The sequence below is a fragment of the Diospyros lotus genome, chromosome 9, assembly GCF_014633365.1.
Source record: "Diospyros lotus cultivar Yz01 chromosome 9, ASM1463336v1, whole genome shotgun sequence".
NCBI classification, from domain to species: Eukaryota; Viridiplantae; Streptophyta; class Magnoliopsida; order Ericales; family Ebenaceae; genus Diospyros; species Diospyros lotus.
In genome coordinates, this window is record NC_068346.1 from 8,127,901 (window position 1) to 8,154,880 (window position 26,980).

At 31.9% G+C, this 26,980-nt stretch overlaps 1 protein-coding gene across 2 annotated transcripts in view; it reads left to right on the forward strand.

The window, feature by feature from the left end:
• The first annotated feature begins 1,262 nt into the window (after positions 1-1,262).
• The window catches only part of LOC127809527 (protein PLANT CADMIUM RESISTANCE 2-like), a 41,776-nt gene continuing 16,058 nt past the window's right edge, over positions 1,263-26,980 (forward strand). The window contains exons 1-4 of one of the 2 annotated variants that reach the window (XM_052348383.1): positions 1,273-1,581; positions 1,728-1,799; positions 2,178-2,390; positions 3,278-3,557. In XM_052348383.1, coding sequence (XP_052204343.1) covers positions 1,395-1,581; positions 1,728-1,799; positions 2,178-2,390; positions 3,278-3,354 — 549 coding nt within the window. In that variant the 5' untranslated portion in view covers positions 1,273-1,394 and the 3' untranslated portion in view covers positions 3,355-3,557. Of the gene's footprint in view, positions 1,582-1,727; positions 1,800-2,177; positions 2,391-3,277; positions 3,558-26,980 lie in introns of those variants that run through there. The other variant, XM_052348384.1, reaches the window with a different exon arrangement.

Sequence of the window (26,980 nt, forward strand, 5' to 3'; positions counted from 1 at the left end):
TTTGATAAATAATTAAAGATTAAAAAAATTATAATCATCAATTCTGTTAAAATTATTTAAAATAAAAAATTTATTTTTTTATTTTTAAATTAAACTCTCTCTCATCACTAGTTAATATAAAATTATCATTAAAAATATTATAATTTAATAGTTAAACAGCATTATATAATAATTACGAGGAAGATGATGAAAGCTTATTTAATTAATTGTCTTTGAAAATGACATTTCTACGTCAATGGCCATCTTGAGAAAGTGAGCGATGTAGTTATCACGTGATTTATTATTATAGGTGACATTTTATCTGCTGAAAAGGATATGACTTAAATAAACAACTTTTATTAAAAATAAATAAATTCTTTTCAACACTGTTACTGTAATCACGCGGTCCGGGACAAAATGACTTTTAAAAACATTCAAATTTTACAAGTTTTTAAATTATATTCTAAAGTTTTGATTTCATCAATTTGCCCACTAAAAGGAGTCAGGAAATATAAAGGCATGTTATCTTTCTTGTTTTTGGTACATTTTTAAAATTTTAAAATAGTAAAAATCTTAAAATTTATCATATTTTAATTTAAGACAATATTTTTTGACTCCCTCTTTATATGAACTTAAAATCAAATGAAAATGCAAATGGTAGAAACAATTGCCACCATAAGTGCTGAGAAAATGGGTGAAACCATGACGAGGTATGAATGATTAATTGTAAGTGAGAGCCAAATCCTTCAATTATGACTTTTTTATGCGGTACGGCCCTAACCCTTTGAAAAATTAAAACCCAAGGCACTAACTTTTAACCCTTTCCTCACTTAAGCCGATTAACGGACCCCCTCACTTGCACTCAAATCCTTTGCATCCTCCGGACACCTAAGCCGACAAGGGGATCACCCTACTTGGATCTAAATCCACTCATCCTTGGGAACTGAAGAAGAGTTCCATTAAAAAAATATAACAACAGAGGGACAAGGAAAAACCCTAATTATTGCCTTTCATTGGGATCCCTTGCTATCGTTCGCACAAGGAAATTTCTATTCAACGTGTACATTAATGCTTATCCAATTCAATCGCAAATCGTGTAAAACTATGATCCATATCTATCTGGATAGACTTGGGAACTAATCAAGAATAGCCACTTCTCATGGAGTAGGCTGCCAAACACGATTTTAGTAGAAAATATCATCGTCGTTTTTTTTGACCCTGAATATTGGTCTCTCTCTCTCTCTCTGTAATTATCTGTCAATTCTGCCTATAAATGTCATCCCCCAACCCGCTAGGAAACCTACGTTCGGCTATCGTTTTGATGTTATAGACTTTGTTCTTTCAAGTGTTGATCATTCTCCGGAGCTGCCCAACTTTTTTTTTTTTTTTGGTATCATAATCAACGTACATAAATCATGGAATCCTCAAAGCCAGCAACTCATACTCAGAAATCATCGGCATCGGCGTACAATGATCCATCGGAGACGGCACCGTACGTTGCTCCGGCAGAAGGCATCCCTGTCCCCTACGGCAACCGCTTATCTGGAGGACTCACGGCGTGGTCCAGCGGCCTCTTTGGCTGCTTCGACGATGTTGGCAACTGTATGTTATACTTCCATTATTTTGATTACACGCGCACCCACACACACACACACACACACATACATATATGACCAATTAATTAATGTTTTCCTATTTAGGATCAAGAATTTCTAAGTTTGATTTGTTCAATTTCGTTGTTATTGCAGGCTGCCTAACGTGCTGGTGTCCTTGCATTACGTTCGGGCAGATTGCTGAGATTGTAGACAAAGGAGCAACAAGTAAGCAACAAATTATTAGAGATAGAGACATATAATTGGAACTGGAATGGTAAATTAAAAAAAAAATCACTTGTGTTTCATCACAAAGTGGATTGCCACTCAAGTTACATGAGAGTTGGCATGATGGAGCAAAGGTCTTTTGAGTTCCGTCATGAACGATCTCTTTTTGTCTCTATTGTTGATCTCATTGAATGGTTCTTAGACTTACTTGTTTTACCCAAAATAAATAAATAAATAAACAGCTCCCTTTCTCACACGGTCAGGTCAAATCATTAACTCGGATCGTTTTCTAAACAGAGCAGTCTCTTACCTGTTTTCGCTGATTTAATTTTCTAAATTTGGGTCAAGCTAATTATTTGCTAAATTTTGGTGGTGCAGCATGTGTGATGGCAGGAGCTATTTACGCCTTGATAGCCTTGGTGACTGGTTGTGGGTGCATCTATTCTTGCTTCTACCGCTCAAAGTTGAGGAATCAATACATGTTGGCGGAGAGCCCCTGCGCTGATTGTTTGGTTCATTGTTGTTGCGAGACGTGCGCCTTGTGCCAAGAGTATCGCGAACTTAAAAGCCGTGGATTCGATGTAGCCGCCGGTATATAAACTCAAGCACTCCTGAATTTTTATTTTAAAAGTGTTTACTGGAGCTAACATCTAATTTTATATAAGGCGAAGTAAAAGAACTCCTAACACACACTGAGAACATTAGATTGAGTCTTTTTAACATTTTAGGCCATAATTAACGATAATGAAATTTGATGGTACTCCTAGATATTAATGTTGTGTAGCTCTAATTAATATCCCTGGTTGGGAAAAAAATCCAAGATCTATATGTCACCTATTGAAATTTGAAAGTTATATAAGTTTTACAAATTTCGGTAGATCTCTATCTCAAGTTTTTACTTAAAAAAAAATAAAAATAGAGGAGATAATAACCAATTACATTTTTTATTTTTTCTAAAGTTTTAACTACGAATAGATAATTAGAATCAAATATAATTGTTAGAGGCAGCAATTGATTCAATGCATTTAAATGTAATATTATGTGCTGCTTAAATCATTTAACATCTCTCTAATAATAATAAATTAGCGACACAATCAAATAGACCAAATGTATATGCCCAATTTACTATATCTGTTATCTCTAATTATATTTTAGTGCTAGTCATGATTAGAGACACATGTGAATGATATAGCGACACATAATAAAATATTTAGAGAAATTTATCAATATTTAACTCTAGTTAATTTTCTCTGCAAAACAATTTTTTTGTAGTGAGTTATAGTATTATAGGTGCAAAGACTTTATGAACCTCATTTATTGATGCACTAAATAACTAATGATATAATCTTATTTAGTAGAAAAAACATTCTAACAACTAAAATACGGTATACCATTATTACATGTGTATATAATACAATTTTTCTGTCTTTTTATTCCGAACTAATATTGAAATTTGTGGTTGTTTGTGAATTATTTAGGGTGGCAAGCAAATATGGATAGACAGGGTGGTGGGGTGGCAATGGCACCTGTGGTTCATGGTGGGATGAGCAGATGAAGGAGAAGTGGGATGCATCTACGTTTGCCCCTAAAATTAATTAATTATTAATTAATGAAGTATGGACCAAATAACATATAAATATATATTTTTTGTTTGTTTAATTTTTTGTATTATTTTGTAACGAACTCGTCAAACTGTTGCCTTGATGTGTGTAATTGCTCATAAAATAATCAAATAAAATGTTAATTTGTCTTGACGCATACATTTATGTTTTTATTCTTGATTTGTATCATTAATTTATAAATTAAGATTAAAATAAAATTAAACTTGTCCCCTCCATCGAATCTTAGTTTTCAAACTTACGAGTCACGCGTTTTAACGATTGACATCATGCCCAACCCATAAAATGACCCGTTTGACATATTTGCAAAGGAGTGCGATATACTTAATCTTACAAAAATTTGATATCTGTAGGCCATGTAAAGCCCTAACAAATTTCGAAGGCCGGAAAACATTAATTAATTGGTTTTATATATATGTGTGTGTATGTGTGTGTTTGTGTATTCAAAATAATGGAATTGTAACATACAGTTGCGAACATCATTGAAGCAGCCACAAAGGCCGTTGGACAATGGCGTGAGTCCTCCAGATAAGCGGTGGCCGGAGGAGGCAGGGACGCCTTCTGCCGGGGAAACGTACGGTGCCGGCTCCGATAGATCATTGTACGCCGGGGATTTCTGATAATGAGCTGCTGGGTTTGAGGATTCCATGGTTTATGTATGCTGATTATGATAGAAAAAAAAAAAAAAAAAGGTTGAGAGTTCTAAAGAATGATCAGAAAGATAGCAAAAGGTAGGTTCTTCTAGCGGGTTGGGGTTTAATATTAGGTTAAACTTCCTTAGATTCTCAAAGTATTCGTTGAGATCATTCCAATGTTGCTTGACCCTTCACCCTTTCACAAGCAATCATCGATGTATGTTTTCATGTTCTAATAAAATTAAAGCTTTAAAGGGATCTTATTAATGAGCCATTGATACATTGATCCAGCATTTTTTAAATCAAATATGACTTGACAATACTACGTGGCCTTATCAGTCATAAATGTTATTTTCTAGTAGTCCTCAAAGATGGAGGGGGATTTGGTGGTACCCTCGAAAATCATCTAGGAAACTCATCTGAGCATTTATGCTCGATGAAGGGTAATTATTTTTCAAGCACACCTTATTCAAATTAGTGAAATCTATACACAACTTCTACTTGTTCAAGCCTTTGGAAACAAGGACTATGTTTACAAGTCACTTGGGCTATTCCACCTCTCAAACATACTCCACATACAAGAGTTTATTCACCTTTTCCTCGATAGCTTAGGTTTTCTCTAGTGCAAATCTCCTCATGCTTTGTCTTATTAGTCAGTTGGTCAAGTTTGTATGTAGTCCATGAGTCATCACATTGACATCGGGATTGATTTCGTGCATTTTTTATGTCGACCAAGCGAGGACATCAGCATAACTCCAGAGAATAAAGATGATTTCTACTTGAGCAGAGTTCCTGAACTGAGCATTTACTCTCACTATATGATTCGATCGATCCTTGTTCAAAGAGACTTTGATCAATTCATCCATTAAACATGTGACATTTTCATCAAGACTATCTATAGAGTAAGGTGTTGTGTCCTTCATTACCAAGGTCTTCCTTTGCTTAGGACTATGGAATAAGTTCCTCCCTATTAAATCCTTGAGCATTGAACTCGCCTGAATGCTTTTAGTTCCAAATCCTCCAGCCTTATAAGTTGTCCCTAAGCTTCCAACCCAAATTGATGTCCCTGAGCTACCTCCACCAAAGCGTGAACCTAAACCTCATTCTTCCTTGGATGGTGAAAGAGAAGCTAGGTAGCACTCTCGAGTTGTATTTCGATTAGGTCGAACTTCCCCCGTCCCATTCAAAGTGGGAACTTCATGATCATTTTGTAAGTATAGAGGGTAGCCTAAAATGTAGTTAGCCTAGATTTATCGAGGATTATATAAGTCGAGGGTGTGTTTGCTATAATGAAGTCTAAATTTACTTTTACTTTTCTCAAACCTAAGCTTATTATAACAAGGAGATGGATCATCTCGTTAACCTGCATTATTCTCTCATCGAATCCTACCAAGGAGACTCTAACTAGGCTAAGCTGCTTAATGGTGTAACCCATCTCGACGAAGGCTTATCTATGCAATATATTCGAGAAACTCATTGTGTCTACCAAAATTCTCTTGAGGTCTCACCAACCTATAATTATTGAAATTACAAAGGGGTTATCAAAGTTAATTGAGAAGGAAGGTCCTCATTTAAGAACTTTTTTAGGATTCTCGGGCCTCCATTTGCCCTAAGCCATTACAAAAAATCAGAGTTTTAGCGACGGAATTTTTCGTCGCTAAAACATTAAAATCCATCGCTAAACATTTTAGCGACGAGGGAAAACCCGTCGCTAAATTTTAGCGACGGAGGAGTTTAGCGACGAGTTATTGCCCGTCACTAATCAGCGACGGGCACGAACCCGTCGCTGATATACTTTTTAAAAATAAAAAAAATTATAAAATAAAAAAAATTATTTAAAACATAAATTCAAATTATTAATAATTTATATAAATAAAATTTGTTAAAATATTAAAAAAAAATTAACGTAAATTAAAAATAAAATTTTAAAAATTTACAATAAATTCTATATTTATTAAAAAATTCATATTTAATTATTATTCAATTTTTTTTATCTTTTATATTTATTTAAAAGAAAATTTATATATAAATGAAATTAATGATAATTAATAATTTATTTAAATTAATTATTATAAATTAAAAATATATTATTTTTAAAAAAATAAAAATTCATATTAAGTCAAACTAAATTCATATCAAAATTCATAACAAAACTGAATTTATAAGTCAAACTGATTAATTCATAAATATTCAGTTACAATCATTATCATTACAATCATCATCATTTTGTTCCTCATCATCAAAAAACTGATTACTCGGTTCTAGTTGAATCGATGGTCCAGGTTGCTGATAAGATGGGCCAGATTGTTGTAACGTCATCATTTGTGTATTCATCTGCTCTTGCCACGCCATCATCTGTTGCTGCACATTCTCATTTCTCACCTCTGTCACCTCCGCATTCATCCGAGCCTCGGTAGATTGCATATGATTTTCCACCTGAACAACCTTGGTGTGAGCAGAATGTAACTCCTCATTCAATTGGGTGACCCTTAATCTCATTTGTTCTAATTCCGTCGACAAACATTATGAACCACTAGAACTACTATCAGATCCAATCGGGAAAGACTGACTACCTTGAGAGTCGAGACCGTAGACACGACCCTTTTTGTTCCTACCAGAGACAGCTTGATAAAAAATCTGTCGTTCGTCGATTGTAGGTGGAGAGGACGACTCACTACCCCCGGCTAATGTTGAAGATGCCTCTGCACTTAATCTCTCGAACGACTCCTATATAAATTAAAATACTGACGTTGTCAACTAATTAAAAAAATCAGCAAAATTATAATGTTTATTAAATTGTACAAAATACAATTACCGCGACGGTCTTTGATCTATTATCAACTCACACTTCATGTCCTTGATCATTCTTTCGAGTGTGGGTTCTCATAAAAATCTCAAATTCATTGGACTTGCGGTTTAATTCCCTTGCCTGCATAACAAATATATAAAATAAATAAAAACTAATTAAAACCATTATATAGCTTTATAAAATTTATATTTAAGTAGTTAAAAAACTAATTATCATCCTTCTTCGATTTTCTGTGAAATGAATGGATCCACCTGTGTGGATTGACCCACCAGTCTCAGATGCACGATTCTTTTTGTTTTGTTCTATTCTCTTCTTGTATTCATCTTCATCCCACTTAACCTGTAATGCTCGCCGCACCATCGGATCCATCCATTCCCCTTTATCTGTACCTCCTTTAATTTTGTTCAAATTATTTCTAAAACTTCTCCGACCAGATTTATTTCAAGTGATCCATATACGATCACTCTCATTGGGTTGGCCACTTAAACTCCTTCTACAAGAAATTAAAAATGAATAAATATGTATACAATTTTAAATTTAAACTTTCTATAATTAAAAATTGCAATTAAACTTACGCTAAATTCGTCTAGCCACATACGTCATGTTAATTCAGGCACGTCATCCCAATGAAACCAAGTTTCAGTGTATCGTCTCTTCCAAATCTTGGACTGTACACCTGGTGGGCCAACCTCGGGGAAAAAACTGTAAAACCAATATTTATCATGTAAGAAATTGCATTTATATGTAAAAAATCACAAACAATTAATTAAAAAGAATATAATTAAGATACTCACTGATCACAGTTCTGATTGCAGGATAACTTTATTCGGTGATTAGCTCGGTCGATATTAATTGGCTCAGATGGAGTCGGGTCAACATTCTGCGCAGGAAAAGATGTTGAAGGATGTGCATGTGGTGTCAGCATAAATGAGTATGGATATGAACCTCCTATGGGATGAAAAGTAGACCCAGTATAGGGGACAAAATGTGGTGCAGTCTCAGGTAGGTGGGATGTGGGTGGGACTGTAGTATAACCCATAGGATATGGCATAGAGGGGGATTGGTTGTTGGAACTGAGGCATCGGAATGAAAGCATGTGTGTGAGATGGCTGAGGATATACAGGAGTAGATAGAACAGCATGTGTGAAGACAGAAGGAGAAGACTGTGAACCAACACTACTAGAATCTGGGGAAGGTGTGTCCCTATAAGATCGACGTCTTCCTCTACCCCTACTACCCCTACCCCTGCTTGGTTCAGGAGATGAATGCCCTGACATCTATTTTTAAATTACATGAAACAAAAAAACACGATAAAACATACAAGGTCACAGACATTAAAAAATACAAAAGATCGATATTATATCATAATATATATATATATTTAAATTCACATGCATTCATAAATATATCAATCTTCTTCTACAAATTCATCACTATCTATGTCATCAGACAATAACTCTTTTTCGTCGTCTTCTGATATAGATTCTTCCTCTGCATCATCATCTTCTTCTTGCTGAATAATATTTGAAACATCTATTTCTTTGACTATTCCATCTAAATCTTGTAAACTACCTCTAAGGTCATCATTTTGATCAATTTGCAAGAGTTTTGATATTTAATCCTCTTGGAAAGGTTCTTCCATATTAGCCTCAAGAGCCCTTATTGTAGGTCGTGCCTTTGTTTTAATTACAACCATCCAATCACGTTTATCACGGCAAGTGCTGGGGTACGACGCGTAATACACTTGTTAAGCAAAAATGAAATGATCATATTTCTTATATCTTCTTGATGTTCGAACCTCGATAATACCATACTTTTCGTGAATTTTGGTTCCCCTGGGACTTGGATCGTACCATTCACATTTGAACATAACTACCATTTTGATTGGTAGGCCTGCATATTCCAATTCAATAATATCTAAAATTTTTCCGTAATAATAAGTCTCTGAGGATCCAACCCCTAGTCCAGGCACACAAACACCAAAATTTTCGGTAAATCTACTAGTACTCCATTCGACGGTATGAAATTTATATCCATTCATGAAATACATTAGCCAATATCGCATGTTTGGAGTCGGTCCCCATCCTATATTCTGAATTAATAGATCTGTAACAAATTGAGTATTCGAATTAACCTGAGAAAATATTTGAATCATATAATGTATTTTTAAAGTTTAATTAAAAAATAATCTAATATGAAGTAACATACTTGATGATAGAACCACTTAGGAAAATGTTTCTCGATTTCTTTGTCTATTTCTGTGTCTGTGATATTTGAATATAGCTGACGCAATAGATTGGTGTACATGCTGAAAAATTTAAATGATATATCAATCATTTAATATGAACCAAGAATAAACTTATAAGTATATTTATTTAAATTTTAATTCTTACTCGATATAAGGTTCGACCTCTGGAGTATTCAACAAGACATATAATTTGGTGGTTTCAAACTCTTTTGCATCCATCCACCTGATTTTCATTACTCCTGCAGCACGACCTGGATAATTGAACACAAAAATTTGTGGTTATGAAGAATCTCCCCCGTCGTCATTTCGAGAGACTCTCGTTCTTCTTGATGGAACATTTGGTGCAAAATAATATGAACCAAATGTGGACGTCTCCTCAATTAAATATGCCTCACATATGGATCCTTCTACACGAGCTTTATTGCGGACATTCTTCTTTAAAGTGTTGAGAAACCTAAATCATTCAAAAATCTCATCAATATAAAAGAATTTTATTATCGTTAAAAATTAACGATTCAAATTATACCAGACGTACCTTTCAAACGGATACATCCATCTGTATTGTACTGGTCCCCCCACCTTTGCTTCGTAAACTAAGTGCACTGGGAGATGCTCCATTGGGTTAAACCATCCAGGAGCAAATATATGCTCTAATTTGCATAAAATGATGGGTATATTTTGTTCCATGACATCTAGGTGTTCAATCCTCAATATTGTTGAGCAAATATCTTTGAAAAACTGGCATAACTCAGTGACCGGGTTCCAAATTCAATCTGGTAATGCTGCAAATGTCGTTGGAAGTAATCGCTCCATGAGAACATGGCAATCATGACTTTTCAACCCAACTAACTTTGTGTTTCTGATATCAACGTACTTACCTAATCTGGAAGCATATCCATCAGGGAGCTTAAGTTCTTTTATCCACGTAAAAAGACTTAACTTTTGATCCCTTGTGAACGTGTATTGGGCCTTAGGTTCAATATTTACCCCCGCCACGGTCTATTAGTTCAAGTTCTTTGCGCTTACAATATTCTTTAAGGTTCATTCTAGCTTTGGTATTATCTTTAGTTTTACCTTTCAAATCCATAATTGTATTAAAAAGATTGTCAAAAACATTTTTCTCAATATACATGACATCTAAGTTATGTCGAATCATATTATCTTTCCAATATGGCAATTTCCAGAAAATACTTCATTTTGTCCAATTATGCTCAACACCATACCTAGGCATCGCACAGTCCTGTAACTGAAGGATAGAGGGAAAATTACAGACTTTCTGAAAAACGGTATCTCTAGTTAACCGTGGTGGTGGAGAAGAATTATCGACTATGTTTTTTCTAAATGCACTTATATTTCTTCGGAAGGCGTGATCCATAGGCAAAAATTGTCTGTGATAGTCAAAAAATGACATCTTTCCACCATACTTGAGGTTAAATACTTTAGTTTTCTCCATACAATATGGGCACACTAATATACCCGATGTCATCCAACCAAATAACATTCCATAGGTAGGAAAATCATTGACGGTTCACAATAAAGCAGCCTTCATTGAAAAATTATTTTTGGTTGATATATCATAAGTCAGAACACCTTTGTTCCACAACAATTTTAGTTCATCAATTAAAGGTTGTAAGAACATATCTATCTTGTTTTTTAGATTTGATGGACCTAAAATAATAACAGTCAGAAAAAGAAACTCTCTCTTCAAACATAATTCAGGAGGTAAGTTATATGGTGTCACAATAACCGGCCAACAAGAATACGGCCGACCCGAATTACCATATGGAGTGAACCCATCTGCACAAAGACCAAGCCTCACATTTCTAGGATCGGTGGTAAAGTTAGGATATTTCGGATCAAAATGTTTCCATGCTTTCTCGTCAAACGGGTGAGACAAAACACCAGGCTCTCTCCGACTTTCATGATGCCATCTCATGCTCGCAATTGTAACCATAGAAGCATATATTCTCTGCAGTCTTGGTATGAGAGGCAAATACCACATTTTTTTATAAGAAATTTGTTTAAATTTTCCTTTCTCACGTCTTACAGGTTTAAAACGAGGATGACTGCAAAATTTACAACTCATCCCGGATTCGTCATCCTTGTAATACAACATACACCCATTTGAACAACAATCAATCTTCTGATAACCGAGGCCAAGCTGCGAAACCAATTTCTTGGTATGATAAAAATCAGTTGGCACTTGATTACCAGTTGGCATTGTTTGATGCATAAACTGCATGATTTCATTATATTCACCTTCGGGAATGTTGTAATCAGACTTTATACTCAACATCCTAATTGCAACAGAAAGTTCACTTTTTACTTCGCAGTTTGGATACAATGGAGCTTGTGCAGTAGATAACATGTCATAAAATGTTTGTGCATTTTCATTCGTTGTTTCATCTACATTGTAAGTCTGATAACCACTTCCAGTACCAGTCTCTTGCATTATGTATGACGCATTTGATGGCCAAGTCGCATTTTCATTCGGTGTTTTATCTACATTGTAAACCTGATAACCACTTCCAGTACCAGTCTCTTGCATTATATATAGCGCATTTGATGGCCGAACCGCATCTATTACCATCTGTTCATAAGAATTAAATTGATCCCTAAAATTGTTTTCTCTATAATATTCATTTTCAACAACTGAATGAGGCACAACAGGCACTTCTTCACCATGATGCATCCAATAATAATAACCTTTCATGAATTCATGTTTACAAATATCTCTTTTCACCTCATTGACTGATTTAAACCTTAGACACTCGCATTTCATACAAGTACACTTTAACTTTCCTTCTAATCTTCTAAAACTTTCTTAGGTAAACACAAATTGAATGAACTTATCAACACCTTCATAAAATTCTCTTATAATCCCGCCCCTTCTTGGGTTACACCTATTATCAATTCACTTATGATGCGATAGAATTTCTATTTTAAATTAAATAATATGTATGACGAAAAAAATTATCATGAAAATTCACAAAACTATCATTTAGTACGTAATTTATAATTCCACTTTGAGACGTACAGAACTTTAAATCTTTTACCAAGTAACAAAAGTTTAACCAAGTAATTAATAACATTATATTTGTAGTTATAATTTTAATATTATATTAAATAAATAACTAACTCGACAACTATATTATCGAACATTCAACTATTATATTTAAACATATTATTTATCGTTAAAGTAATTATTTTTTGAATTAAACTAGACTAAACAACAAGTTTTTATTTATTTCAATTATGTATTATTGTATAACTTTGTTAAGATTAGTCTTCATTAAACCTAAAGTTAAACCTTGCTTAAATCTTGAAACCCATATTATTAAAAAATTAAAAAAAATATATTTATTATTTTAAATTTAATATATAATTAATAAAATAAAAAATAAATTATTTTAATTTCTAACAAGAGATTTAATAAAAAATAAAGTTAGAAAATTAGGCTATATTCTTAAGAACATTACTAATACACCAATTTTTTTTTGTGAATAATTATTTTAATTAAAATTAAAGTCAAAATATCAAAATTAATTAAGAAAACATTGATTTGGCCCTAAAAAAATTATTTAACAACCAAATTTATAGTAATATTAATAACTTAATAAAAATTTAATATAAATTATTTTACAAATTTTAAATTTATTCCAAATTTACAATTAACCAAACCCGTGAACCAAAGTCCCGACCACACCACATTTAAAACCCTAATTGTGATTATTATTAATTTAATTAAAATTATATATTATTATCTAATTTTATTAAGATTATACATTTAAAACCCTAATTGTGCAAAATAATTTTATTTAATCCTACTAAAATTATTTAACTATATTATTAATATTAATAACATAAATTTTTTTAAATAATACTAAATATAAAATTAAAATTTTATTTAAATTTTATTAATAATTTATTTTTAAAACACTCACCTACCTGAACCCCAGGTCCAATTTTGTTATTTAATTATAAATTTTTAATAATTAAAATTAATTTTTTAATTTAAATTTAACATTAATTAAACCCATATATTATATATATCCCAAAACATGAGACATGTAAGAAAATTATATAACTCTTTAAACTTTGCCATTAATTTTTGGCATCGCAATTCATTAGCATTCAAAAATATTGAGTATTAAATAAATTAATTTGATACCTCATAACCCTCACAGTCAACATGTCAAAAATAAATGAAACTCCACACCTAATGTCAAATATAAATTAATTTATGAATTTTGTGCAAGCAATTGCAATTATAGTGGGATCAACATGGAATATTCCATGTTTAATTCCACTGCTTGTCGTGCCAGTGACTAGAGCATTGAATTAAATGATTACATCACAAATTAAATCATTTTTGAGCTACAAATTAAATCACATCATAAATTCTAAATTAAAACATTCAAGAATTCACTCATTTAATGTTTTCATTTTAATTCTAATGTTTAATGTTTTGATTTTTCTTTAATTCTAATTTTCCCAAATAATATTGATTAAACTTTCAACGACTTAAAAACTAAACAAAATCACCTAATATACATATATTATTTAAAATTAAAACTCTTATTCTTATTATTCATTCTATGTGTTAAAAAAATGAAATTAAAATCAATTTCATCCACAAAAAAATTAAAAATTAAAAAAATATGTTTTAACTTAGAAACAAAAAAAATTCCATATGAAAATTTACTAATTTTTTTTTTATTTTTTTAAATTTGTTTAAAATCATTATAAAATTTATATCTATTTTTAGATTGAATAATTATTTTTGATATTAAAAATAATAATTACAAAAAACTCTTATATTTTTTGATTTACAATTTTTTTTATCTATTTAAAATATCATCTACTTATTTTTATTCATTAATTTCTCATCTTCCTTATAATCTAAAATCTAACGTATAAAAGGCACAACGAGAAGAAACTGTAATTTTTACTCTATTAAAACTCTTACAAATTATTTAATTTCCTATAATAAAACTCCTATTTTTATTCATTTCTCATATTTTTAATCATTTTACTAAATATTTAATATAATATTTTTTCTATTAAACATTTATTTTTAACAGCCGCCCCTCCCCCAAGTCACAAAGTTTTGAACTATATATTATTTTAAATTTAATTTATTTATTTAAATCACAAAATACATAATAATAATTTATACAAAATATATAATACATAATAATAATATAAAATATATAATAAACCCTCCCCCCCTCCCTAACAGTCGCCCCCCCCCCCCCCCCAACACAGTCACCAATTTTTTTATTATATATTATTTTAAATTTAATTTATTTAATTAAATCATATAATACATAATAATAATAATACAAAATATATAATACATAATAATAATTTATAAATAATAACAAAAATAATACTAACAAATATTTAAAATTATAATAGAAAATATACTTACAGATCATTTATAATAGATTATTTATACATCTATTATAAATAATACTAACAGATTTGTTATTATTATTAAATAAATAACAGATTTAATATTATTATTTAATGTATTAAATAACATAATACATTAATAAATAAGTGTTAATTAATATTATAATAAATATCAACATTAACAGTTAACAGAAATACTAACATTAATAACTATTTACAACTTAACAATTAATCAAATAGTGTCTATTATGTAACAAATATTCAAGATTGTAATTAGATAATTAAAAACTAAAAATAAAAAATACCTTGATCAGCTTCAAATATCATTGAGAGTAAGAAGTGAAGATTGGAGAAGAGAAGAAGAAGAAAGTAAATTAGGAGAAAGGGAGGAAAGAGATCTGGGCTCAGAGGGGAAGGGGGAGCTTTAAATTAAGGGAGATGAAAGGAGGGGGAAGAGGGTGGGGGGGGGGGGGGGGGGGGGGGGGGGGGGGGGGGGGGGGGGGGGGGGTGGGGGGGAGGGAGGGACGTGGCGAGGGGGCGGGGCACTGCCCGTCGCTACAAGGGGCGCAGCACACTATGCCCCCTCTTTTGTATTTATTATATTAAATATATTATTTAATATATATTATATATTATTTTAAATTAATAAATATATTTAAAAATAAATGTATATTTTTAAAATACTTTAAAATATAATTAATTTATAATTATTTAATTTTACAACATTAAACGAATCAAGAAAAAAATATTTTACAATGAAAAAAATTAATAAAAATAAATCAATTGCAATTATTTAAAGAATAATGACCAAAAAATAAATACAATATTTTTTAAGAATTTGTAAATTTATTATTAATGGTAGAAGAAGAGATAAAAATGTATTTTTTATTTTTTTAAATGATTAATAATATTTATGTTATAAATAAATATAATTTTACGAATTAATTTAAATTAAAATTTATATATATTTTGTAAACTAAAAATGATAAGTATTTTGAGAGAAAACTAAAATCAGTAATCATCTGCGACAGACAGTCACCCATCGCAGATGGAGAATTAGTGCCGAGTGATTGTTAGTCGGTGGAAAATAAATTTCTAAAAATTATTTTATTTTTTTTAACTAATAAAATTAATATAGTTTTTTTATAGATATTTGATTTTATAAATTTCACATTAAATTTTTATTAATATTTTGTTAAACATTAATTTCAACAGCATTACTAAATTATTGAATTATATAGCATTACATCATATAGTTAATAATGAAATTTAGAACAAGTGAAACGTACATATCATCTAAATATCGTGGTTATTATTTTTATTTTATCTGCATATTATTCATTTAAAAAAATAGATTTTCACTAAAGGATAACATATTACTCAATAATGAAGATCAATATCTTTAAAAAATATATGTGTATATAGGGAACATTTAGATTTTAATTTATGTACTATTACATTTTTTTTGTACACATAAATTTATGTACTATTGCGTCAACAATATGAATTTAATTACTAAAATGTGAAATTAAAGTTTGAATTTCATATTTTATAAAAAAAATTCAAATTTTTACACATTTTGTAAAGTGTAAAAATTATGTTTTGAAATTACAAGTTATTTTATTTTATTTTCTTTTTTTCTTGCGACATATTTATTTTATTGCTAAAGTTTGTTATTTTTTTAGCGACGAATTCATTCGCTAAATTCAATGGATGCCCCAAAATTGAACGCGTGTCAGGTCCTACCCTCCCTTCATGAGTGCCTCACATACGTAGGTGGCAGCGCTGGGATATTTGTAATACTCCATGTTTGTATAAGGTTGCCACGTAATTTTAATGAGTTTAGAATACCGAAAAATTGGCTTAATAGCAGTTATTAGTACCGAATCGGCTGCAGGGAATGCCTCGGAGTGAAATTGTCTAAGAAAAATTATATGATTTTGATAATTATTCCGAGATAGGATTTATGGTATCGAAAGAAATCGAATCGGGAACAATTTTCGGTAGAGCTAAAATACAACTGCCATTTAGGCTATAAAACCAAATCGTTGTAGGAGACTCCCAAAAAATCAACGAAACGCTAGAGGGGCTCCGGTTTTACATAAGGATCAACCCTTTAGTGGTTTCGAGATGAAACGGTAGGCCGGTGAGAACATTGGGGCGGAATCGTCTTTATCGAGTAAATTTGAAATTATTAATTTTACGTTTTCTGTATTAAAATGCAATTTAATTCAGTGTTCGAGGGTGTAATTGAAATTATGAAGTTTCCCAAGTGATATTATGGGAAAATTAAAATTTAATTGTGCAATTTTTATATATTAATATGATATGTAACGTGTATATATATATAAATGTATGCGTATGTGTGGCCATTTCCCTCTGCCAAATCATGGATAACAATTAAGTAATCTTCACACAAGCATACAACATACAAGTAAGGTGGAGTTTTAATTGTTAATTGAAGTGTGCGTATGTGGGTGTTGTCTCTGCAAATCTAAACCATTCCCTGCTATGTCCATGCTCTGCAAACGTGAGCAAGCGTCCCAGCCATTCCCTAAGCCATGCCTCTACAACTTACCCCATACCCTATAACCCTCCAGCCACACCCTACAAGATTGAAGCGATGCCCTACCATATTTGGAGGAGGTTGCACGCAATAGGTGATGGCGATAGTGAGGTGGAGGAGCGACCAATTGCCTATAAATAGGTAGTGAGTTTGGCCGAAGAGAAGCAGCAAGCAATTGGGAGATCGAGAGAGAGAGAGAGATCAAAGTGAGAGCAAGGGAGATAGCCGAAAACGGCCATGGCAACAACAGCAAGCTGTTGTTCGGCAGCCATGGCTGATGAACAGAGGCAGAGGAGCGAGAGCCGCAACATGGAGCAGCTGGCCGCGGCGGTGGCGCGAGCGAAACAGCTAGGAGGGAGGCCGGAGGCAACGCGTAGCAGCGTTGGCAGGCCGTGGTGGCTGATGGGAGGGCCAGATGGGCATGTGCAGGTGCTGGTTCGGCCGCTGGAAGAAGGAAAAGAGGAGAGGAAGAGATGAAGAAGAAAGGAAGAAGGAGGAAGGAGAAGAAGAAAAGGAAGAAAAGAAGAAAGGAAAAAGAAAAAAAAAAGAGAGGAAGATGAAGCTGGGTGTGCTGCGCGCAGGAAGAAGAAGAAGAAGAGAAAAGAAAAAATAAATGGGAAAAATGTCGAAAAAAATCCCAGAAAAATTTTAAAAAATAGGGAATTATATTTCGGTAATATCCCGGAGATTTTGACGAGAAAACGGCTTGGACACGCGTTTTGAGGATATGACACGCACATCGAGGAAACTGGAGAAGCTAAGTCAAGGTAAGTAAAATTCCCTAAAAATTCTAGAAATTTAAGAATATTATTTTATGAGTTATCGTAGTGAAATATTTGAGAAAATATTTTTAGAAATATTTAGTTTGGATTTATTGAGGAAAATTAGGAAGAAATAGAGAAAAAATTATAGAAAATAACAGAAATTATGGAAAAATAGAATTTAATATATATTTAAATAATTATGATGATTATGATGCTTTGAGGAATAAGTTGAAGTGACTTGTCAAATTTTGAGGTTAACACGCAAATTGAGTCGATACACGAGGCAAGGCACGGATATCGAGGTAGCCTGATAAGCTCTAGAAGGTAAGTGGTACTCCCCAATTAAAGTTAGTTTTATGAAAAATGGTTGGGTTGTATGTGATTTATGTTCCTCGAAAATATTTTCATCATATTGACATGCCCTGATATGTATCCATCACGTAAACTGCATACATGATATGACTATGAAATGTATAAATACACGTTGATATCATTGATCACTCGCATTGAGGTCGTAGGGAGTACGAACTGGCACCGCTGCTTTACCAAGGGTGCACCCATACACCCCAGCTTCGAAAGAGGTGGCCGCAAAAATGGTAGGCAACATGAGGGGTGTAGTTGACACCTACAAAGTAAGACATTGCATACACACATGATATAGCATTATGTACCCTTACTTAGATGATTCATCATCTAACTCGGGATTTGCCCCTGGAATATTCAAACGTTCCAGGTGGAGATTGTAGCAGATATAAGGATAAATGAGGCATGAAATGGCACTTAGAAAAGTGCATGAATAGTAAAATGTTTGTTATGTAGCCCATGTATTTAAGTTCTGCTACTTTGAATTCTGAATGTTTTGAGAAATGTTGATGTATATCATTGTGGTTAATGAAGATGTATGAATTGATTTATGATCAATGTTAAGATATCAGGTTTCGATCTTTGTTTCTGCATTTGATGTGTATAATGATTCTCTTTCGAGATTAATAGTTGGGAATTCCGAGACGGATTTGAGAAATGATGTGGTTTAGCCTTAGTGTTTGAAAAAAAAAAATTATTGTCCCGGAATTGTCCCAATTTATAACGCGCCCGAAAAAGTGGGGCGTTACAATATTAATCTCAGCAATAATTAAAAGTGTTGCACCTTCGAATCGAACTATCAAAGTTGCACCTTTGATTATTTTTTAACAGATTTACTTGCCACATGGTAATACTGGAATATTACTCCGTCGCTATTATCTCAAACTCTTTACTGGATTCGAACCCTCAACCCTCTCATGATCAAGTTTCGCGCATGAGCTATCAATCTAGAAGTCTTCTTATTTATTGATGTATATAAAATATATTTATAGTAATCTCTTTCATATATTTTCAGAATTATATTTATACAACAAAATTTCTCAAACTTATTTAATGATATTATTTTTAATATTAATGTAGTAAAGGGAATCTTTATTAATTATTATATTAGCATTAAAGAATTATGTTATGTTTAAATGTAAAGTTTTTAATTAAATTTTTTTCTTTTTTTATTTTTTAGCAATGGGGTTAACCAATCGCTTAATTTTCATTTGAATTTAAATTTTTTTTATTTTTTCGCAACAAGTTTGGCCCGTCGCTAAAATTTAATTTGAATTTATTTTCTTTTATTTTTACCAACGGGTACAGCCTCGTTGCTAAATTTGTATTTTTTTAATTTTTTAATTTTTTTTAGCTACCAGTTCATCCCCGTCGCTAAATTTAATTTTTTTATTTTTTAGCGATGGGAATACCCCATCACTAAATTTGATTTTTTTTAATTTTTTTTTATTTTTTAGTGCGCTAAATTTGTTTTTTTGATTTTTTTAATTTATTTAATTTTCTCTTCTCTTTAGCAACGGGTTAAGCTCGTCGCTAAATTTGATTTTAATTTTTTTAATAACTTTTTAGCAACAGGTCGATTCCTGTCGCTAAACTTTTTTTTTTAAATTATTTTTAGCAACGGGAATGCCAGTCGCTAATTTTTTTTTATTTTTTAGCGCACCAAATTTGTTGTTTTTTTTTAATTTTTTTTATTTTCTCTTCATTTTAGCTACGGCTCAGCCCATCGCTAAATTTGATTTTTATTTTTTAAATTACTTTTTAGCAACGGACACAGCCCGTCGCTAAACTTTTTCTATTTTTTAATTATTTTTAGCGACGGGAATACCCTTCGCTAAATTTATTTTTTTTATTTTTTTTTACTTTTTAGCCGGCTAAATTTGTTTTTTATATTTTTTAATTATTTTTTAGCGAAGGGTAGGCCCCGTCGCTAAAGTTTATTTTTTTTATTTTCTTTTTATTTTTCAACGCGCTAATTTTGTTGTTTTTTTATTTTTTATTTTTCTTTTCTTTTTATTTTTTATTTCTTTTTTAGCAATGGGTATACCCGTCGCTATACACATCACTAAAGTTTAATTTTTAAAAAATAATTTTTTTAATTTATATATTTTTTAATTTGTTTTCTTTTTTAGCGAAGGTTTTTGTGTCGCGGATTCCGTCGCTAAATTTAGTGACGGACATTCCGTCGCTAATTCCGTCGCTAAATTAAAAAAAAAATAGCGATGGAAGAGTTCCATCACTAAATTCTGTCGCTAAATAGTAATTTTCTTGTAGTGAGCTTGATCTTTTGGGGTTCGACCATACTTGAGAAGATCAGCCCTGCACCCAAGGTGTAGAAGACTGATGAGTTTTCTTTGAGCCTTTAATTTCCTTCTCAACAGGGTAGAGTATGAGTCTTATCTAGCTAAAGTAAACACCATGTTTGGGACAAACTCCTCTTTCCTCAATCTTTGTTATGTTTGTGATCAATTTGTTTTGCCTACTAGGCGATAGATTGTCAAAGTTGACCACAATTTAACAAGTCCTCGATGTCCTCTTTTAATTGTTTCCATTCCCTGGTATCATGTCCATGGTCTTTGTGGAATCAATTGTAGTTGGCCTAATCCTGTTTAGGTGTCTTCAAGTTTTTCTTTCCTTCTATAGCCATTAGCACTTTAGTCCTAAGATAATTCAGGCAAGTGTGTCTCATTAGGCTCCTCTAAGAGGGCTGACCTTCCTGATCGAGTATTCTCCCTATGCGAGTATCTAATTGCCCTTCTTGCTTGACAGGTCCTTTGTCATTTTCTTTCTTCTATGTGTGCTCGACTCTTTTGGCGCGGTGTACCTTCTCAACTCAATCGATAATATTTAATAAATAGAGATGAGAGGGATTCTTCACAAGTAAGCCTATGTTAGTGATGTATGTATTAATGTTAAATTTAGATGACATCTAGTATGTAATAGGGATACATGTATAATATTCTTGCAATTAATAAAATGATAATTTCTTCATTCATTGCTTTCCAAATGTGTATGAATGAGTACCTAAATTTTTTGATGACCATATTCTTAAGTTGTCAAGAATATATGACAATGATTTATAACACATGATTTTTTTAAAGGTATTCTTAATCTTAAGATTTCTCATATGGGAACTATGATTAATCGATTATGGACTACCACATGGTCTACTATCTTTGATTAGCATGAGATACTAAAAAGAAAGAATGGTGGGTCACATGTCATATTGAATAAGATGCAGATAGTAGACATGGGTGAATGTTGGTTGAATATATACTAAGTGTGATGCTTGTGACAGATCACGCGGCTGAGAAGATTAATAATTTGTTACTGATTTTTAATTGTGTAGCTGGTGGGACGCCCATAGACGGCATGGTAAATCTCCATAGACCGTGGCATCCCGTCTTACCCTTCAAGTAGTTATTTATTTTATATGGCATGAACGCAATAACCGATGGTTTCTCCTTCTCAGCTTGCTCACCAAATCCAAACCTCTATTTAGACCTGTTTGTTATCTATGTGATTTCCTCACACATTGCAAGGTAAAGCCTTTGCCTACTGTTGGTGTCTTCAACCTTCTTGTGTACCTTAGTTATTTATCTAGTTTTTTTCCATATCATGATGTTTTAGATGCTACTGATTTTCTTATGTGTGAGTCTATTTGCTATGCAAGTTTTCTAGTCAGGCATTCCCTTTACTCATTTTCGTTGTCATTTATGTTTTACATTTGATATAATTTTGATGATGAAAAACAATTGTATTTTGATGATGAAATAAAGTTATGAGATTTCAATGTTAAAGAATTTTATGATTCAAAATATTCTTTTTCATGTTATCATTTATCGTTTCAGTTTTTATAAAAAGGATAGTCGACTATGTGTTTCATTCTGTTGACTATGCCTGAGAATAATCGACTATGCTGTTAAGGATAGTCGACTATATTTAAGGATAGTCGACTATGCTGTTTCGATCTGTCGACTATTTTTCAGTCTGTCGACTATCATGTAAGAATAGTCGACTATGACTTTTCATCTGTCGACTATTTTTGTTCATAAAATTCAAAATTTTCTTCACATTTTTGCAATAGTCGACTATGCATATGTATCTGTCGACTATGAAATTTTTGTGTTATAAGATAGTCGACTATGCGTTTTTGTCTGTCGACTATGTTCTGTTTTATTTGTAAAAATAGTCAACTATGCATTTTCTTCTGTCGACTATATCTTTTACAGAAAGCTTCCAACGGCTAGTTTTTCAACTCCAACGGTCACAAACGGCTACATTTCTCTTCAATCTTTTGGGAAGCCTATAAATACAAGTCATGGATGATCAAGAGAAGATTAATGGATGGAAAGGAAATTATTTGAGCTTACATCATATACACATTTGTATTTATATTGACTGTGCTTTAATTTTCTCTCTTCAAGGCTTTGATCTTCACTTGTAATTATTCATTTCAAGCCTTGTATCATTTTTGAGAGACATTGTAACTAAGAGATTCATCTCTTAGATTCTCTCCAATTGTATACTTCTTGTTTTTCCTAGCTTGTGTAGCTAGAGGGCCTACTTGGTTTAAGTAGGAGGTTGTATTTCCTAGCTTGTGTAGCTAGAGGGCCTACTTGTGTAAGTAGGAGGTTTTAGTGAATTGTTTTAAAATCCTTAGTGGGAGCTAAGGTAGTGGATTAGGCTTGGTTTAAGCCGAACCACTATAAATCCTTTGTCTCATTTATTCTTCTTGCTTTACATTTGTCATTTCATATGTTTAATATTTTAAATCACTAAAACCTCAATTGGGTAAAAAAGATTTCAAGTCCTATCAAGATTTTTAAAATAACCAATTCACCCCCCCCTCTTGGTGTGTGCCATAGCACCTACCCGTGCCAACAGTCACGTGGTCCTTCTTTGCAATTGTATGCATGGGGCCATTTGTATTGTTGAGAGGATTGATGTTGGTCCTCCCTTTCATTTATGTTCTTTCAGATGTTTCTTTCTCTTTTCTGCCTCACTTGTTTGAGCCCGTAGTTGTGGTATTTCCTATCCTAACGAGTGTATTGTAATGTTTGTTTCTATCTTTTCACGAATTTTCCCAGGTTGTTTCTTGTAGACACTTGTGTGTTTTTTCTTGTTTAATGTTTATTTCATTTATAGAAAAAAAATTCAGCAAGCCATGGAATGTAATGATTCTACAAAATGATCATATGCCATGAAGAAAGAATTAAAATCTATGGATCAAAATTAAGTTTGGGATCTCGTTGAATTGCCTTAAAGGTATAAAAGAGCTGGATGGTTCCATCTATAGATGGTTCCGGTTCCGGTTCTAGTTCCCTAGCAGTTTGTTCCGATTTTGGTTCAAACTGATTTAATAAAAAGAAAAAAATGGTTGAAACTTTATTTATATAAATTAAGTTACCTACGTATCCTTTTGAGGTTTAAAGGAATCAAAGACCACGTAATTCACTTACAATTTAATATAGGGTGGAGAAGACCCTATGTCTAAATCCAACCAAGATCAACAAGAATAAATGAAGATGAATAAGGGTTTCAATATCTCTTCCTTAACCAACAACATGAATTTTTCTCCAAAATCAAAAAAGTTTTCAATCTCTATTCATCAAACCAACAAGAACAAAAGGTATAGAAGAGAAAAGGAGAACTAGACCTTGCATCCAATACAAAAGGAAAGAAAGAAGAGCAAGAAGGAGCTTGCCTTTGCTTCAATGGGTATTTTAAGAGGAGAAGAAAATCCATAAGCTAAACCACCAATATCAATCAAAAGCCCTCAAATTTCAACCACCAAATCTCTCCTTAGAGCTTCAAATTTAAAGAAGATGGAATTGGAAATTGAAGAAAGCAAGAAGATGAGAAGAACGAGAGAGAGGAGATTGGAAGCAATCTTGTAAGTTAAGGCTTGCTTATATATCCCTCCATTCTCCCTATTTTGCCATTGGTCTTGCACCATTTCACAACTTTGCTATTTCCTTTTTTTTTCCATTTAAATAAGTGGAAAATTATATATATATTTTCACCAAACTGAAATAAATATCAATAATGGCCTACACCCGATAACGGGTCGTTACACCAACAGTAGTTGAACCATAAGTAATAACATTAAGGAAATCTCAAAAAGATAGGAGATCTGTTATTTCTGATGATTGTGTGGTTAATCTACAAGAGTCATAATTTGACTTAGGAATTGATAATGATCCAATTTCATTTAAGCAAGTCATGGAATGTGATTATTCTAGTAAATGGTTAGATGCCATGAAGGAAAAGTTAAAATCTATGAATCAAAATCAAGTATGGGATCTCGTTGAATTTCCTAAAGGGTGTAAAAGAGTTGGATGTAAATGGGTCATTAAGACCAAACGTGACTCTAAAGGCAATATTGAATGACATTTAGTCAGACTTGTTGTCAAAGATTTTACTTAGCAAGATCACATTGACTATAAAAGGACTTCCTTAGCAGTCTCTGAGAAAGATTTTCTTAGAATTATCACGGCTTTAGTGGCTCATTATGACTTGGAATTACATTAGATGAATGTTAAAATCACCTTCTTAATAGGGAATTGGATGAAGAGGTTTATATGGATTTGTTAAGCTCAAGGGTAAGTAAATATGATTTTGATAATAACAAAAATATTTTTATGATATAAATGTATTTTTTACTCATGTAAAAAGTAAATTTATTTTGAATTAAAAGTGGGTATAAAAAGTAAATTTATTTTGAACTAAAGGTGAGTTGTCTTTAGACATGTTTTCTTATTTTGATCATTTATGTCTCAAAAATTTATGTTTGAATTTTCATATCTTGATAAATGCATTTTTTACTCATTCAAAAAGTAAATTTATTTTGAATTAAAGGTGAATTGATTTTAAACATGTTTCCTTATTTTAATCATTTATGTCTCAAAAGTTTATATTTGAATTTTTATATCTTAATAAATGTATTTCTTTCTCATACAAAAAGTAAATTTATTTCGAATTAAATGTGAATTATTTTTAGACGTGTTTCTTTATTTTAATCATTTGTGTCTCAAAAGCTTAATTTGAATTTTCATATATTGATAAATCTATTTGTTTCTCATGCAAAAAGTAAATTTATTTTGAATTAAATGTGAGTTATCATTAGACATGTTTTCTTGTTTTGATCATTGTTGTTTGAGAAAGTCTAAACAATTTTTAAATTTCAAACTTCATATTAACCTTTTTCTTTAATAGCTAGTTTGTTCGGAAGATATATATATATATATATATATGGTAAGTATAGAGGTTCAAGGTGTAGAACAAACTTGATAAAGCATTCAAACAAGAGTAAGAAGGTTTAAAGTGCTATAAGTGTGCTGATTGATGGAATTCTCAACCGTTGGTGACTTATTTGTAATTATCTCTAGTTATAAGTTTGTTATTTTTACTCACTTGTTGTGTGAGGTGATTGTATTTGCTAGTAGTGTGCTAGTGGTTATTGCTTAGGCAAAGGATTGTATGTTGGTTTTAACGCCAATTAAAAGTTAGTGTTGATTCTCCTTGGTGGAACCTCAAGCTAAGTCTTGAGAGAGAAGTTAGACTCTTTAAAGCCAAACCTCTATAAATTTCTCTTGTTCCTTATGGTTGTGTGATTTTATTGTTATCAATTCTACTACAATTACCACATATTAAGATCACAAATTTAAGAGTTTTCAAAAGAATTAAAATTATTAATTTTTGAAAAACCTAATTCATCTTCCTCTTGAGTATTTTTTTGGGGCAACAGGAATAATCTGAGAACTTTTCAATTAAGGGAAATGAACACATAGTGTGTAAGTTAATGAAATCAATTTATGGACTTAAGCAAGTCTTTCGTTAATGGTGTCTGAAGTTTAATCATCAATTCTTTTGGCTTTTTGAAAAACACTGTTGATTGGTGTATATATGTGAATGTTAGTAGGAACAAGTTTATTTTTCCAATTCTATATATTAATGATATTCTGCTCGCTACTAATAATTTCAGTTTGTTAAATGAAACTAAGAAATATCTCTGAGAATTTCGAAATGAAAGATATGGAAGAGGCAACCTATGTGATAGGAATAGAAATATTCAGTGATAGATCACAAGGACTGATAGCGTTGTTTCAAAAAGTCTATATTAATAAAATTCTAAAAAAATTCAATATGGATAAGTGCTCAGTAGAGATAGTTTCAATTTAGAAGGGGGATAAGTTTAAACTTTAGGCAATGCCCGAAAAATGAATTAGAACTAGAACAAATGAAAAATATACCTTATGTATCAGTAGTTGCAGGGGCGGAGCCAGCATAGGCCCAGTGCAGGCCATGGCCCTCACTGGGTCTTGGCCCTCCATTAATTTGGCCCTCACTGGGCCTTGGCCCTCCATTAATGATGAGAAAATTTTACTCTTTATACTAATTTTTAATATGTTTATATTATTTATTATTTTTTTCTTTAAATAAATTTTGTCCTCACTGAAAACATTTTTTGGCTCCGCCCCTGAGTAGTTGGGAGCTTAATGTATGGTTAAACTTGCACCAAACTAGATATTAGCTTTGTTATTAAAGTTTTGAACACATATCAAAGTAATCTAAGCCTTAATCAATGGGAAGCTGCAAAGAAAGTTTTTGGATATTTGCAAGGAACAAAAGAGCACGTGTTGAGATAACGGGTTGATCAATACTACTGTAACAGGAAGCTCTTCTGGTCCTCTATAACTTGAGACGCAAACATAAGTTTTTGGGTCTGAGGAGTATTGTATCGTGATGATGATATA